This window comes from Calypte anna, chromosome 3 (genome assembly GCF_003957555.1).
Source record: "Calypte anna isolate BGI_N300 chromosome 3, bCalAnn1_v1.p, whole genome shotgun sequence".
Classification (NCBI taxonomy): Eukaryota; Metazoa; Chordata; class Aves; order Apodiformes; family Trochilidae; genus Calypte; species Calypte anna.
In genome coordinates, this window is record NC_044246.1 from 22280097 (window position 1) to 22298476 (window position 18380).

An 18380-nucleotide genomic window follows, 5' to 3' on the forward strand; every position below is an offset into this window, starting at 1 on the left:
AATCCTCCTGCCATGGACACCTACCACTAGATCAGGTTGCTCAAAGCCCCATCCAACCTGGCCTTGAACACCTTCAGGGAGAGGGCATTCACAACCTTCTTGGACAACCTGTGCCAGTGTCTTACCACCCTCACAGTAAAGAAATTCTTCCTAATGTCTAACCTAAAACTACCCTCTTCAAGTTTTAAAGCCATTATGGCTTGTCCTATCGCTGCATGCCCTTGTAAAGAGCCACTTCACAGCTTTCCTGCAGCCCCTTCAGGTATGGCAAGGCAGCTCTAATGTCTGCCTGCAGCCTTCTCCAAGCTGAACAACCCCAGCTCTCTCCGCCTGCCTTCCTAAGAGAGCCGCTCCGACCTCCTTCTTCGGAAACACTGAAGAATGTGTGCCTTCCTTCTTTTACAGGACCATAGGAGATCCTGGGTCTGTTTTCAGCGATGGGTGTATTTCCAGCGCTGCCAGCCCAGCTGGGATGTCGGGATGCCGGGATGGGGCTGAGTTCCCGCCCGGATGCGGGCGGGGCGCTGACGCCGCCGCAGCCGCCCCCGGCGCTGTCCATGGTGCTGAAGCGGCGCGGCGCCGGCAGCCGCCCGAGGGGGCCGGAGCGGGAACGGCAGCGGGGAGGGGATGACAAAAGTTGGAGCTTCAGGGTGAAATCCCGACATTTGCCTCCCTTGCCACACGCATCATGCTGTTGACGCCGGTTAATGTAGGCAGCCCCTTTTACTAACTCAGACCAGGTCGATGGGTAGGGCATTTTCCTGGAAGATTCAAAATTTGATTTGAGAACAGAAGACAAACCCGGAGCGTGTAGCGTCTTCCTTCCATCAAGTTCTCTAAGAACTGGGCTATTCAGACATAACAAGAGAGAGGAGAAGAAGGGAGCACCTTACTTGAGCTTTCTTGCACAGGCCTGCTAGACATCTTCGCGGCACAGCTCGTGGTAATGAATGCTGAGCACCTTTGGGTCCTTTCCCCTTGGAAGAGGCCCAACTCATCTCCATTTGGAAGGTATAGCTTAACCCCTTACTCTGTTCTCAGCACCCCCTACCAGCACCTCTCTTGCCCTGCATGTTGCAGATCTCAGTTGTGGGTGCCAAAACAGTATGCAAACGAACAGTTACCATGAAAATGGGACCTGTTACCATATACTAAAAACTGAGCAGAATGCAACTGTACCAGCAAGAGACTGGCAAGAGGCAGCCTGGCTTTTTTGCTGACCTGAACAGGATAGAGCATCCTTACTCTCTCCATACAGATACATATGGTGCGGAGTATGTGTGCTCAGTTTAGAGTTATACAACCCACTGAGTGAAGAAATGTCTAAAACAAATGCATAAAATGCCTAAAAATGCCATAAATGCCTAAAAATTGCGTGATGCAATTGGCCCAGATGTATGAATCACATCTTTGGGACAAAATACTCTCGTCCTTGTATTGCCATGGGGGTTTTTTTGTTTGATTTTTGTTAAAGGAAGATAAAAATGTGGAAACTCTGAAGTAAAATTATAGTGGAGCTGCAGATTGTGGCATAGGAGAATGAGAAAATGCCAACACTAATGCTATTGAATGGTAACTTCTCCAATACTGCTTGAAAATACAACAGTACCTGATTAATTTATTGCAGTTTTTTCTCCAGAAGCCTAAGGACAGACACAGCCTACAGCAAGTCTGATAATTATCCAGTGAAGACAAGTCAACTAATGGACTTGAGCCACATGAGAGAACATAAATTTTAAATTCTAATAATTTAAATTTTAAATTTTAAATTCTAAGAATTTAAATTCTAAGTTTTTAGTTCTATATTCCTCAAAAAGATAAGAGCTCACACAGAAGCAAAGACAGCTTGGAATTCAGGAACAAACCATCCAAACATAAAACTGAATATGCTTGCCTGGGCCTCTGTCTTTTACTCTAACCTTTTTTATCATTGTTTGGATTTCTTTTTCAGTTCTGCACAAAGCATCATACAGGGACAAAGCAATGCCATGGCACTAGAACATCTCCAGCGTCAAAAGGATGATGACCTTTCAGTCTGGTTGAAGGACTGCATTCCATGATGCTCTTCCAGTTTTTCATCATTTCATTGCAAAAGGCTGAATAGAAACTACTTCTGCATACACACAAGAAGACAAAAGGCCTGCAACAGGGACATGGGGAAACATGGCAATAAAGTACACCTTTGTGATATGATGTTTAACTCATCAAGGTACCTCTTCTTTAAGGTATACAGCTTCATTTAACTCTTAAGTTGAGAAACTGATTTTCTGTGTTTTGAGGTGAGCATGACCTGTTGATACTCAATCCACAACAACATTTATTATCAGAACAAGAAACCATTGCCTACTAGAGAACAAGCTTATTTGGTCTCGGGTCTAGTATTCACACAGAACAGTGTAAATGTGAGCAAATCCAGATTCTATCAGTTCTTGCCTCCAATCAAACAACCTTTGCTTCCTTGCATATCAAACATCCCTGCTTATGTCCACCATGCCGACCCCACTCCTTCCCTTTGAAATTGTCTTTCCATCTGGACTGGGAAAGCAGAATAAAGTTTTTTAATATACTCACCACTTCCCTCTCATTTGTTTTCTTTTTTAAGAAAACATTTCAACTCGATGAAAGTAGAGGACAACTTAATCAAAATATTTCAAACACTGGCTCTGCTCATATAAATACTTCTTTTAAACCAGAACAAAATATTAGGCAGCACAGACACACACACACACACACAAAAAAGGCAATCAGAATATTATTTTCTGTGTAGCTCTACTTGTGATGCAAAGGACAGCTTAGCTACAAAATGAAATATTCTTCTGCAGATGAGATAATTTATGCTTGTCACAGGAGGTTACAACAGCTAGTAGGGTAGCCATCATTCTCCTATATGATTCAGTGGTGTTGAATTTGATCACCTTTTTGCATAAAAACAAAACATAAAAGAAAAAATTAGGATCCAAGGCACGCAATGTTCATATTCATGCATGCAGTCAAACATCTTACCAGCTACCCAGAGTACAGGCACAGATTCTATTTGTCTGCACAAACTATTGTTTTCACAGTGATGCTTTCCACTTCATACCCTGTTCTCAAATGTCTCATACTTGGTGTGCTAGATGACATATAGAGACAGAATGCATGATTTCCAAATATAGGATATACTCTAAAATTCAGCTAAGAAGGTGACCTAACACTTCACAAGCCAAATTTAGCTATGCTATAACTTGATTTTGCCTACCTCTATTCAAGAAAACCTATTTTTTTTCTCATCCTTTAAAGGGGCAAGATTACAGGGAAGAGAGGAAAGATACTGTTTAAAAATGTACCATCAGCAACACTGACACACTATTTTTAAGTTGCTTTATTTAGAATGCGCTATTTTTAAAGCTGCTGCATTTATAAGCAAATTTACTTAACTTCTGTGGCAATCCTAAAATAAACATGTTCTAAATTATCTGAATCAATTAACAAAGACTACAAATAGAAGTTTAGTTTTAATGTTAATGTAGACATTTTTTTTTTCATCTGTTCCAATGTCTGATATTGTTAATAAAAAAATACTAAGTATGAAAAATGGTACTGGGACAGTCTATCTTTTGAGTCAGCTTGGGAAAAAAGATGCCAATTCTTTTTTTTTTTTTTTTTTTTTAAAAGTCAAACACCTGTCATTAGAGCAAAATGCTTTTCACTCAAGTGGTCACTACATCATTTGCAGCTGAACAATCATGCTTGAAATCACCAGCAGGTGATCAAAAACTCAGATTTACCACAGCTAAGCAGGCTTAGCCTGACAGATTAGTTGCTCTTTAAATCAAACTTGTTCTTGTAGCACATAATGTTCTTCTCTTCAAAGACACAAAGACATTGGTTTTGAAAAACTTAAATACTTTGTGCTATGACACTATGCAAATAGCACGTGTTAATAAATTACCTGCATTTTCAGCCAGCCTGTTATATATTAAGTGGCCATATGCACAAGAAACAGACTTCACTTAAAGACACAGTCAAAGAAATGTAGGTCATAAAAGCTGACTGAAGGTCAAAAAAGGAAAAATAATTTATTTTATTTATTTAGCAATCAGTTTTCAGTTGTTTCAATTAAACAATGAATCTCTAAGTTCAGTTTTAAGTTTTCAAATTGAGAGTTCATTTGGTTTTAGAATATGAGGAACATTCATATGAATATTGCTGTGCCTCAGAAATGTGCTACAAAATTCCTGTGTAATGTACACAGTGCAAAGAACATGCCTTCTTCAAAGCTCAGGCCTGTAAAATCTTTGATTCTTAGAAGAAACTACTACAATTTTACCTTTTTTATACCTTCAAAAATGTTTTTCCCCTTCCATGAATCCTAGAGCCCACAACAGACAATTCCTTGGCACTCTTTATGTGCCTTTTTTTCTCCCCTCAATCACAGTATCCAATTGCATAATGAGATCTAATATTAAAAGCATGGTCATGCATGTAAAATTCTTCAATCATTTGACAATTCACCTCTTCTTTTCTGAAAAATGTCCCATCTAGCCACCAAGTGACTGATACAATATCACCCCCTGAGATGCATGCAACTGAATTCCAAAGCTTGCCTATAGCAAGTAACTTACAGCACACAGACACAGGGCATAAGGTAAGGATTAGAACAGAATGTGTAGATTCATTTATATCACATTGAATTTCTGTATACAGCAACAAAAGACTCTTCACCACCATGAAACTGGTGCAACTTCATTAACTTTAGGAGATTCAGAAACAGTATCTGAAAGACTCATTTAGCACATGACATCTTTCATAAAGTCAAAGCACTTAGGAAAGGAGCTCAGAGCTGTGAATCAGTGGCCTCTAAATAATGCATCTAGTTCTTCTATCTGCAACTTTTCTAGACACTTGGCCATTTTCCATGGGCCAGAAGAAGAAATTTTGCTTATCATCTTAACTCCTCTGCAATCTGGTGCACTTATTATATGTAGGTTTACTGCTTATATTGCTTTAGATATGCAACTGCTAAGAATTGTCATGATCACTGTAGTACAGTGTTCAAAATCCACATAAGATAAAAAAAAAATTTAGTATTTCCTTCTTTCAACATACTTCTCTTGAAAAGAAAAAAATTACCATATTTCTGTGAAGGACAAATTCTTTTTATCAAGTATATCACTGTCACATCTTCTGTGAAAGCAGAGAGAAAAGATACAGCCACCATCCTGGACTGAAAGTTCTGCTCATCAACTGACTGGAGGAAGCAAGGGCCTGCACTTCCAGCAAGTAAGTGAGAGCCAGCTCTCCTGCATCATGCTGGTTTATCTTTGCTGTCAGTCCTCACCAGGACACAGTGAAGACCACTAGGCAGCAGAAAAAGTATTTTAGACCCAAGCTTTCTGACAAGATAAATTTTTTTAGCTTTATTAAAACAATGAAGAACCAAACAAATAGCATTAAAAAGAGAAAAAAATAACCCACATAGCCTGGAACAGGGTAGGTTTGTCAAGGTTGCACTTCCTTTTTCATGGTAACAGGTGTTTCCACTTTGAGAAACTATGTTTTTAAAGAATAACATTTTAAGCATAAATGTAAATCAGTTCACCTTCACAGTAAGTTTCCTGTTTAATTTAATACTACAAATATTATTAGATACTACAAAAATGCAAACAACAAGAGAACTTACTTCACCTCAGAGGAGGCAAGCCTCTGTAATTCTCCATATGGGTACAAAAGGATTCTGACATGATCTGAACCTGAGTGCAAGTTTATGCTGCTGTCACAGCTGAGTTTGCTTCCAGGTTTGCAGACTGTAACTCAGCAAAGAGTTAACAGCAAAACACAGCAATGCTACTTCACACTCATCAGTACAACATTCAACTTAATTCAACTTAAGATCATGGGAATCTCTTCGTATATGTTAAAGGAAACTTGCCAGTAATTTCAATATAAGGAACCCCACAATAATGGTAAATAATATCAAACCATGCAGTAAGAAATGACTCACATCTTTGCTAAAATCAGACAGGGATAATTCCTTAGTTTTAGCACAGTGTCATGTGGAATTAGTACAGGGCTTAGCAACATTGTGACTTCTTGAATGCTATGCTGGAATGTGGATTAATAATGAATTTAAAAGGACAAGCAGCACCGACCTATTTGTTAAGTAAACTCTGCTTCCTGAAGCACTGGGGGAGTGTTCATTAGCAATAACCCATTCCATTGAGAGCCAGATTCAACTCACTTAAGAAACCAGCAACTGTTCCTTACAGAAATGCAGTCCCCTCTGGCACAGCCACAAGCTATTTTAACACCTAATTCTTTGGCATTGATATTTGAGACCAGGGCAAACAAACAGAAGCAGCATAAACATATAATTGTGAAAAAAAGACAAACCTTTACATGAATCATCCTCAATAGGCTGCTTGAAAGCTGTTATGTCGTTGAAAGTGCAAAGAAATAAAACCACTTTATCTTGCTCATTTCGAATTGGAGCGATTTTCACAAAGAACCAGACCGGTGTTCCTGGAAACAAATATATCAAAAAGTTGGTCAGTGGTAGGAAGAACAATAAATGTGCTAGTTTAGATGTTTACACTTCAAAATCAGTCATCTGTAAATGCTACTTTAATGTTGATTTTTTTTGCAAAGACTTATTAGGGAAAATGACAAGGCAGCTAGTAAGAGTGTTAAGCTCTCTGCTCTGCTTTTAATTAGTTTTTTACTATTTCTGGACTTCATCTACAGAGTGAATACCTGAACTTATGAAGTGCTTTGTGATCTGCTAAAGGAGTCCCACACACATGCAAAGGGTGCACACAACAGAGTCTTGCTGGTTCTGTGCAGGACTTGAGAACCACTGTGCCTAGACCATGGCCATAATACAGTCTCAACTCAAGAGCATGATCAGGTTGGTTGACCTTATTCTTCTCTGTAAACAAGGAGGACCATGCCCTAACAACTACATCAGCATATGCCCAGCTTCAAGATCCAGGCTCTGGGAGCTCTAATCTAGCCTGAAAATTCTCCCAAGCAAGGGAAATGCTCTGCGAGCTGCCTTTCAGTTTGTCTGGTCCTGAGCCTGCTGACAATCACTCTAGGAAGAAGCAAAACTCTGAATTCAGCAGAGAACAAGAACCATGACTAGACCATGGGCTCTGGATGGGAGTAAGTGGTGCTGCATAAAACTGTACTCTTCTAATTACTGAAAACTGCTTGAGAGATTAGAGCCTGCAGATCACAGGAAAAGATGATACCAGATAACGACCCTTCAGATGCTGCTGTCAATTCTCCTTGACATCTATCCACACAGATCACCTTGAGGAGAGTTGACCACTCTAGTAATAGCAGTGAAGTTCAATGTAGTAAGTGAGAGTCTACCACCCTTGTGTCACAGGAGCAGCCACTCTGATTTTAGTGATATTTTTGTCACTTCTGCAGGAAAGCCTGTTTTAGGAAGGGTTATCTTTGAAAACTATTTATTTTCTTTCTTGATCACAGGACCCTCCCTCTAGGCTAGATTCTCTTTCACTTGAATTGCTCAGTATTTAAAAGAGTGCTACACTGTGTATTTCATGCAATAGTTCATTATAACAAAGGCCACTTATGCTTTCTGACTGTTAAAGGATCACAAGGAAACCTCAGGTAGTTCAAAAGTCCTAACTATGTTAATATAACAGAGGCTTTTGCTAACTGTGTTTTACCTGGCTGTTTCCCAGCCTCTGTGCTTAGCAATATTTTCTGGCCACAGAAAGCCAGAGCATCTCCAAGACCCATGGGCAACTTCCATAGATGCAAGTTCAATTTCTAAGGCTCCCACTGTGTCTGCATAGAACAGGGAGTTTCAAACCCTGGCTGAGATTCCATGCCATATGTATAGCCACCTCTATAAACAGCAGGGTATATGATGCATGGAGGCCTTTGCTCAAAAAGCAGAGAAATCCAGATGGAATAATTGATGGCCATTTCTGGAGCCTGCCTGCATGGCAGAAAGTATTCACGGATCAATAATTTTTTTTATTTTTTTTTAAGAGTTGGCCTTCTTGAACAACCCCTTCCAATAAAGTATAGCATTTTCTTTGCTCAAATGAAAGATTCAGCAACATAACTGTGCCAGTAAAATCATCACTAACCTGTTAATGAGCTTAGAAGACACTGACACAAAGCAGCCAACAGAAGTTTTCAAGACAGTAACACCCTTTACATTACCCTTTCTCAGGAGCTCCTAAAATTGCCTATTTCCATTTCTCCTTGCCTACTTGTTTTTCCCATCTTCACATGTGAACAATTCTGAGGTTGGTAAAATCTGTATCTTGCTTTTACACAGACAACTTGGTAACTAATTTCATTTTATTTTACCCACTTCAGCACCCTGTACTAATACTGCAACATTTTAATCAGATGGGATTTCCATCTACATGCACTTGCTTTTTTGATTAGGTTTTTTTTTCCCCCTACTCAAAACCACTTCATATTGTTTTTCTACTTCAGCTACATCCATTGTTCTAAAGGCTGCTCATAATATTAGCCTTCATAGCACTGAGGCTGAATTACATACTCAGCTTCATCTCTGTCTCTCACAGCTATAAAAACTTATTACTCTGCTATTGAAGATGCTGTACACATCACAGGAACAGAAAGGATACAATTCACACTCTCATTCCAGCTTTTTTTCAGATGCATGCTGTCATCTTTTCTTTATTATTATGGTGAGATGTGTTGTTGCAAGATTTTTCCAACATGTTCTGAATGCAGCAAGAGAAAAGGTGTTTTTCTGGCAGCCTACAGGAGGCTGCTTCAGGGCACGGAGCTTATATCAGCAGGGTTTTCTGACTTTCTGACTCCCTTGACTCCCATCCCTGTGCCCCATTATTTATCGTAAAAAGGAAAACAAAATTATTGTTTCATCTAGAAGCAAGTGTAGATCTTAGTGATGAGACCCATCGGCAATGAGAAAGAGATATATCCTTAACAGCTAAAAGGAAGTGGTTTTGATGATTGTCACTGTTTGGGTACCCCTGTGATTTCCAGAGTGTCAGTGTCACAATCAGGGTGTATTCCAGGGCAGAACACAAAACCAAGGTGATCTGTGTACATTAGCTTTCAGTTTTGGATCTGCACAGTAACACAGAAACAACAGAGGTAAGTACAAGGAAAATTCTGCAAGGCCACCCTGCCCAATCTGCCTCCACAAGGCTATTCAGCATTTTTCCCTGCAGTGTGTTCCCCACCATCTTGTCAGTCTTTCCTGTTAATAGGAGACAAACGGATATAAAAATTCAAGCATGAGGTGAGTGCTCACAGGGCTGGGTTACGTGGGCTTTCCACAGTGCCCTGCAACCAGGAGCTTACATAATAGCTGAACTGGGATCCGGAATGTGGGAACACGCTGAAAGGCTCAGCCAAGACGTGTCTGTGTTCAGCTTTTTTTTCCTGAATGCTGCTTTAATTACAAGAAGAATTTTACTTTTTAAACATTAAACAGTTTATTTAAGTATTAAACAGGAAAGCTTAAGGTATAAACCACTTATAAATCAAGTCGGAAACTAGAATTTCAACCTCCTACAGGCAGCCCTCATGCTTTTGGTGTCAAAGCGGATGTCCCTGCTCAGCCAGCCACTACTGTCAAGAGGAACAAACAAGGCCATTTTAATAAAAATGTGGTTTTCAGATTCAGATCATAGTTTATTCAGGCAGTGAGAGGAACTACAACACATTTCAGAGCTCTCATAGCAAAACAAGATAGCTTCCCCACATGCCCCCAGACTGCACTGATGTACAACCACACAGAGACTGTTTACTAGTGTTTCCAAAAATACATCTATTTCATTTACATTTTGTGTTCAACCCTGGCAAAGTCTCTCATTGGTGAAGTTCAACATAATGCCGGTGCACATATAAAGAAATAAACACTTGTGAGCCACGTTAGCTTCTGCTAGAGCTGTAATCAATAGTGAAAGAATCCAAAGTTTGTCTAATGGCACAGGACCACTCCTGCTAGAAAAGGGAATGTCAGTTCCAAGCTGACGGAGAAGCAGCATGAACCAGGAAAAAATTAAAACCTACAATGAACTTCTGACAGCAGCATTTAGGACCAGCCTGCCTTGAGGTAGTTATGTAGCTAACTCCAGAATTAATTGATGCAGCTCTTAGTGGTCTTCACTGGCCTGAGCACAGGCAAGACAATTTTAAAAGCCAGGATTTAGGGGCCAAAGCTTCCCTATACTGCACAGAATAAATGCATCCACACCTTGTAACTTCCCATTTTGAACACAAATACTACAGTCTCTTCCCTCTCCCCTTTTCCAGCCCTGTGCATTTCAATAGTGATATGTTCAACTCCTTGCCAGAAACACCAGCATTTAACATACTATTTATCCACAGTGGAGATCTTTCAGAAACTCTCATAGCATTAAAGTGAGAGAGATATTAAGAGGTCTATTCATTATTCTCCATTACAGGTCTTTGCTCCCTGAGCATACTGATGACTCCTCCTTCAGGTTTCCATACCATCAAACAAAAACAGGCTTAAAGTGAGTACCAAAATCACTGTTTAAATGCATTCTTTCCCCACATTTTGAAACATCAAATCAAAGAGGTCAATTTACCAGGTGTGTTTCAAAAGTTTTTAGTGCATTGCTTAAACAAAATTGCAATAAGCAATTCCTACCACAATGTAACACAAACTTATTTTACAAATACAATAAAAAAACCCCATGTTATCACAATTCAGCTGATGCCTTCACTACCCTTCCCAAATAGGACAAGTTTCCCCAAAGCAGCACAACCTCTGCATTACTTGATAATGCCTCAGTCAAACCGTCAGACAGGTATTGCCCTGAAGGTAAACAGTCAAGCAGCATGGAAATGGAAAGAGTAGAAGCACTGCTGTGTCTCCAGCAGGTCCTACGTGCAGGGATGCAGGCAGCAGGACTGCAATTACAGAAACAGCACTGCTGACCATTACAGGCACCTCTCACTTGTGTCCAGGTAGTCACTAAGAGACTGTTTCTATCCCACACAGACCAAATACTTTCTCCAATATCAAATGAGCAAACCAGCTGATAAGGTGTGATCAGAAAGAGTCAGGCAAGCAACTACATCCACACAGATTTTAAGTAGGAGCACAGAGGAGCCTCTGACATTTGACCATGCAAGACAAAGAGCAAAAGTCTTGTAGAGTTCCTCTTAGCAAAGAGTGTGCACTGAAAGAACAAACCAACTCAGTGCATAGGGGCTCACCACTTTTTGACAATCATAATAGACATTACAATATATTTTAGAATTTTTAAAGCTGTTAAAGATGTTTTCCACATCTGCTGCTGCTGTGCTCTGGCAGCTAATGCTTCTAAAGGGCAGATTTTCACATGCTAAGATAACAAAAATCAATTTCAGTCCCCAAAGATGGAATTGCTACACACAGGTATTATCCCATGTGTTCTGGGTTGATGTGGTGCCATTTTTTGGTAGCGGCGGGGGGGGCGGGAACCCAGGGGCAGCAGCCGTGGGAAGATGCTGAAAGCTCCACCTCCAAAAAGTCAGTCCCCACCTCTGGCTAATGTTGAGGCCATCAGTGAAAATGGAGGTGCCTCTGTGATTAACATACTCAAGAAGAGGAAACAATCAGGGTAGAGAAGAGAGTGATACCAGAGATGAGAGCAATGCCAGAGCAGGTTGGTGAGGAAGGAGAAGGTGCCTGAACAGAAGTTCCCTACATCACATGGTGAGACAGCAGGCTGTGCCCCTGTAACCCACGGAGAAACACAGTAGAGCAGCTCATGAATGATCACAGTGGAGCAGACGTGGACCTGCAGGCACAGAAGACCCTATGCCAGAAGTGACTGTGCCCGAAGCAGTCCATGTGGGCTGCCCATGCTGGGGCAGTTTGCTCCTGAGGGACTGCACCTCATGGGAGGGACTCAGGTTGGAGGGGTTCGTGTAGGACCTTCTCCTGTGGGAGGGACCCCATGATGGAGTAGGGGAAGACTGTGAGGAATCCTTCTCCCTGAGGAGGAAGGAGCGGCAGAAAACAGCCTATGACAAACAGACCATAAACCCCACTCCCTGTCCCCCTGTGCAGCTGTGGGGGGCTGAGGTAGAGAAATGAGCAACAAAGTACTTTGGGCCCTGAGAGGAGGGAGAGGTGGGTCAAGGTATTTGAGCTCTGTTTTCTCTTTTTTAATCTTTGCCCTGTTTTGATTTGATTAATGATAAATTAAATTGATTTTTTTCCCAAGTTGAGTCTGTTTTGGCCACGACCGTAATTGGTGAGTGGAACCCTCCTTGTCCTTGTCCCAACACGAGGTTCTAGGTGGATTTCCACTTCGCCATCCCAAAATGGAGGAGGGGGAGAGAGCAGCCATGTGGCCCTTTGTCATCATCCAGGCTTAAAACCAAGACACTACGACTCTGTAAACGCACATTAGTAAAAGGTTCAGCACACACTCTCATACTGAAGCAGTGTTGGTATGGTTACCTGATTCTGAGGTCTTTGAAGAGCAGTAAGTGAGTATAACAAAGGGGAAGACTCAGGGCTTGAGTCTTGAAGAGACTTGAGTCTTTCAAGAGTCTTGAAATACTCTTTGCATTTACCCAAGGTAAAATATTTAAGGACTACTACTGGGGAATCACACTGCTCTAAGTATGTTTGAGGAGATAACAGCAGGTCATTCCTGCAACATATTTGATGAGATCAGTATGAGTTTTATTAATAAAAAATACCTGGATTTGACCTTCCTGTAGGTAACTGAACTCATGAAGATAGAACACAGAAAACAGAAAAGGAGATGCAGGTGTGTATGCTGCTTTCTGAATATGGAGTTAGATTTCAGTGGGAAGCTCAGGAAGATCCATGCCACTTCACTCCAACACCATCATTCTTTCCTGCATCTGGTCCTATGCAGTGATTTAGTTGAGCAATTTATGTACCAAAAGTTTCCATCTGCAGACACCAGAGGCACAGCATACGCAAATACAAATAGTTTTAAATTATTTTAACCAATACTAGTTCTGATGAACTCACCCTAGTGGTGGGCAATAACAGGTCTACTGCTCTGATGTGAATTTTGCTCTCTGTAAATGAGGATGGGGTTGTTATTTATTTCTTTTTTTAACATCTGTAGAAAGCAGTGGTTCCAAAGATAAGCATAAGCAGAATCTGCCAACACACTTATTTGCATCTGGGGTTTATTTGTTGCTCTTTGACATGTAAGAGCCTTCTAATACACTGAGCAAGTGTGAAAAAAATAATCCAACAAACAAAACAGAAAATACTCCACACAAATATTCATAGTATTAAATTTGTTAACATTCAAGAACTCAGAAAAACAGGGAAGCAAACCTCAATACCAACTGACAGTGAAGCCCAGCCTTTGTGAATCTCACCCTAGTATATATACTTGGAGAAGAACTACAGCTTATCTGAACTGCTTTGCATTGCTCAAAAGAATTACCTACAGCCAACCCTCTGGCTGCTGCCATTCCACTGACCTCACCTGTTGAATACCTCTGAGAAAGAAAGAGAAAAAGAAAAAGAAGGAGGTGTCCTACAGCTTTCCTCAGCACTGTTGCAGACCATAAGGAATGGGAATGTTTTTGCTCAGACAGGGAATGCATGAAGGCTCTTAGAAATTCTTTATGCATTTTGGCTTTGAAGAGTCAAGCCCACTTCAGCTATTCTTCCACTGAAGCAGATTTAATACAGCATACAAAAGGTGGTCAGATTTTGAATGGGCACCACTTCTTCTGAGGCAGACAGAAGTGAGTAAATTTATATTCTTACAAAAATTTACTTCTGCACTAATGGAAGCAAGTGATTTTGCACTGCTTGTGCAAAAACTAGGCAATAAAAGTCCAAGTTTAATTTACTCAGCCATTTTATTTTATGAGGCTGACCATAAAGACCTAACAAATGGCTGTCAAAGTCTCATAAGAAGTTAGACTTTAATTTAATGCTGTATCTGTTCAAATAAGCTAAGACAAGACTATGCCTAGATACAAGATATTTTCAAATACATTGGGCCATATCCTTCCTTCGTGTAAATTCATATAACTCCACCGATTTCAGTGAGACTTAGCAATGTTTTGATTTTACCATATAAAAATAAACAATATTTCCAGCATCACTGGAGACTCACATTTCATCAAACAACGGAACTGAAGCTCTCATATAAAATGACTGTCAGCCTGACAGTTGTTGTCATTTTCTAGTCCAGATTAAAGAAAGCTTTCACTTTGTCTCCTTCCAGGTATGACCATGAGTCTCCACTGAATACAACAGGATGGCATCAGAGCAACAACAACAAAAATCTGGCTGCTGTGCACCTGCTTGCTCCAATTGCTTCCAATTACCCTGAAGGAGGTCTGCATTTCTAGGAAGCAGCTCTTTCAGAGAACAACAAAGATTGTCACATAAGAAATCAAGGGCACAGCCCAAGGAAATATAAAATTTCTATCACATCTTAACTTCAAGTTCTGAAAAGAGGAAGGACAGTCATTTTTGGATGGTGAGAGGGATGGACAGAGAGACCAGAGTAGAGACAGTTCCAGAAATGCAAATATGTTGAAGGCAGAAAATTGTATTGTTCTTCCAAATGCTACAGCCTACATAGTTTCCAGAGTTGATACTGTGAATTACAACAAAGATATACTATCAGCATCTGGATGGGACATTGTTATAGCACAACCAAGTGAAAACTAGCACTGGGTCACCACCACAGAGAGTGTCTTGTCAAAAGTAGCTTTACTAAAGGTCTCAAAGTATTGTTGAGATGTCTAGGGTAAGATCAGGACATAACTGTTACTCAGACAGAGAAAGAGAGATGAATGCTGCACATAAAAATACAAGATGAAGATCGACCTGCACTATCAACATCACAGTTAACTTGAAACTCCTGCTTTGTTTCCCTTTTTTGCTCCTGAAAGGACAGATTGTATTGTTAAAACATCTAGAAGTACCTTAAACATACAGGCTGTGGAAAGTATCTCAATTATTCAACAGCATAAAAATGGAATAAAAACTTGCTATTTATCATGACAGTTAGTTTTTAGTGCAGGAGAGGACAAGTAAGGAAGATTTATTTCCTGCCCAATTAACAGGCTAATTTGTAGAAGAAAAAAAAGAACAATGGAAGACCAGAGAGAAGAGAAGAAAAAAAAAAAAAAAAAAAAAAGCAAGGAAAAATATATCCCTTTCCAAAACATTTCAAACTGAGAGTAGGTTGAAACCAATCATCTTAATTGCCAAAACCAACAACTGCCATCATTGCAGACAGAGGTAAGATGACCACAAAGACAGGACCACTTAGCAGTCTGGGTGCTAAGTAACTAGCAACAAGACAGTGTTTTTCTGCGATGTGGCTTGTTCTGAGAAAAAGCTCCAGGATGAACCCTTTCTGTTGTTTTTCAGCTACAACTCTGTAGTGTTATCAGTCAGTCTCTATAACAGTAACTAATGTACCTCTAAAGCCACAAAACTAATAAACACAATAGCACTGCATTTCCTTAAACTTAAAAGCAAGCTCTGTGCTTTCCTTTTTCCCATGCCTGTGACCCTCTGTGCACCCATCAGGACCATCATAGCTCTGCTCTTTGGCATGTTGCACAACACAGGTTCTGCACAGCTGGACTTTGTTCCAGGCTGCCTCTCCTCAGGGAAGCTCACAGCAGGGCAGGAAACATTTCTCACTCCACAGTTACCTTGCTTTTTAATTTTGCATAAAGGACAGAGAGGCTCCAGGCTCTACTACAGGTCATATGCTGCAGCAACAACAGAAGAGTAGCTGCATAGCCTCTTGGTGCTAAATCACTCTAACTAAGAGAAAATTCCAGATTCTCCTAGATTCCATGGCTGCAGCTTATTTACCTGGCTTTAGATGCATCTGTGTGAGCAGCATGTTGTCCCTATGGCCACTAACTGACCTAAGAACAAAAATCAGCTTTAAGAAATAGGTAAATGTTGGTAGCTGGTAACACTAGAAGGAAAGGAGCACAAACCAAGGCCATTTGGATAGCACATACTGCTTTTCAAATGAGTTGAACCAGCAGAGATGCACTCCAGAAGAGCCCTGAGCTTCATGTCTGAGGTTGAGATGCTTTGAACAAGGTAAAATGAGAAGAAAAAGCCTAGAAGAGAGATGAAGCAAAAATATCTAAAGATTTTTTTTTTCCTCTCTCTCTCTGAAAGATGACAAAAACCAATTCCACTTCTTAGGAAAACAGATTAATTCTGATAGAAAAGAAGCAGCTCCACACTATAATACCTAGGTATTATCTTTTAGGTTTTGTGAAGTGCCTGTGGTTCTATCTCTGGACTCCAACAGTCAGAACAAGCTGGTCATTTCAGCAGGAAGACCAAAGGGTCATAACTACAAGTAGACCAGATTACCTTTTCCTGGAAAATTGCTCTTACAAAAAGCAAGGCAGCAATGAGGTTAACTGCTGAAAATCAAATCATAGCAGTTTATGTTATATTTTGTGTTCAAAGTCCCTCATTCCCACCAGTTTAGAAATAAAATTGATCATCAAAGCTGTAATGGGAAGGAGCTTCCAGCAGGGTGCTTCTGCAAGGTACCCTCCCCTATACAGAGATACTACCAGTTTCATAATCAGAAAGCAAAATCGTTAAAAGAAACATAAGTTACAAAATGCAGACTTTCAGATTAACATTTGGCCAGGCTGAACACCCCAGCATATCAACACTTCAGGTGACAATAAATAGATTAAAATAACTGTGCCCATGACATAGACCATGGTAGATGAGGCAACAAGTTTTGGGAAAATAATTCATATGCTGGTATGTGCAGTTCCAAGCACACTGAAATTTCTAAGGAAAAAAAAAATCACAGCCCAATTAAGAAATTTTTGTCCAAAACAAGCCTGTTTCATCTGCAAATGTCAGAAGTAGTTCAGCTTCTAAAACAAAAGATGGGTTCTTTTCTTTCCTAAAATACATCTAAGTAGTGGGTTTGCTATATAAAATTTTTAAAACTTGAAAAAGTATGTTCTCTGTAATGGAAACCATTTTCACAAACCTAACTTGTGTGTTATCATTGCTGATGAAATCTTGAGTGTTGTCTTAAAGCATCACACATAAGTTGCTCTAAACGTCAGAACAAATTAGAGAGCTTTGTCTGCCTCCCTGAGTAGCCTTCATCCCTAATATTTTCATTTCTCCCTTTTAGATCAACTGATAGAACTGAGGCTTATTTAGCCCTGGATAAACAATCCTCCGAGCTGACAGACTGGCAGTTTACACTACAATTTTAAACAACTTTACATTAATAACCTTCATTAACAGACAAACCAATCAACTACTTACTGTTCTTCTTGTACATCAAGATTTCAAAGGAGTTCATCTCATAGTTCTCAAATGTTTGCCGGACCTTGTCAATTGTATCTTTGTCTGTCAACTCTCCATACATAAAACTGCAAATAAAGGGAGAAATTCAAGTCAGATACTAGACAAAGGCACAAAAGCATTTGTTTACAGTGTATAAGGATTTATTTAAGGATTTATTTAGAAATAGCCCTTCTTTGATTTTATTTCACCTGGAAAATGTATTTCACAGGTGCAGCCTCAGAAAATAAGAGACAAAACTGGAATAAACAGATTACTTTTCTCCTCAAGCAACAAGCACAGCACTACAAGCTATTTAGCAGAAAATAAATCTGTTCTCAAATACCTGCAGGTGCTGCTTTTTTGCATAACTTCTGCTCTGTGATATCCTGATAGCTTGCAAAATCCATCGTTGCTGTAGACAATGGGCCAATCCACTATCTGGGCATTACCCAGGACAAAATTAGTATCTGAAAGAACAGATCAGGTTGACATTAGACAAGGCTATAGTTGCACTAGAGGAAATACTCATTTCAGAACCCAGTCCTGATCGGTTCAGTCCCTGAACAGTTTTCCCTGATCCCATTCCTACTGCACTGAACAGAATTATTTCCAGTTTTTATTTTAAATAAATTCTTGGTTTAAGGAAGTATTAATTACTCATTCAAGATTTAGGAGGATGGTTTTATGCAAGAGAAACACATAGTGGTTAAGCAGGTAAAACTCATCCCTTGACTGAGGACAGATTCACCAAGCTGTTTCCCTCAGTGCCACATGCACCGTGACACTCGGTTTGAATGTGAAGCCTCTTACACGTGGTAAAAACAGCACAGGAGCAGTATTTCTCCTCTGAATGTAGACACAGTGGCTCCTCTCAATACCACCTTCATGCTGGCCACACAAGCTCAAATGCTTCTGGTGTTATGTGAACTGCACACTGCTCCAAACTAGACACCAGACAACCAGGGTTAGCACTTACAGCATTAGGAAGAACTTTCTGTTTGCTGTACAAGTCAGCCAGGAGGAGTTTAAATCAGAAAAAAAACAAACCAAACCAAAACAAACCAAC

General features: G+C 40.1%; 1 protein-coding gene across 1 annotated transcript in view; it reads right to left on the minus strand.

Annotated features, from left to right (window-relative positions):
• The window catches only part of KCNH1 (potassium voltage-gated channel subfamily H member 1), a 182654-nt gene that overhangs the window by 149814 nt on the left and 14460 nt on the right, over nucleotides 1-18380 (minus strand). Inside the window, exons 2-4 of the mRNA XM_030447664.1 lie at nucleotides 17658-17781; nucleotides 17294-17400; nucleotides 6373-6501 (exon numbers count right to left, since the gene is read on the minus strand). Of these exons, the coding sequence (XP_030303524.1) occupies nucleotides 6373-6501; nucleotides 17294-17400; nucleotides 17658-17781 (360 nt within the window). The remainder of the gene's footprint in view (nucleotides 1-6372; nucleotides 6502-17293; nucleotides 17401-17657; nucleotides 17782-18380) is intronic.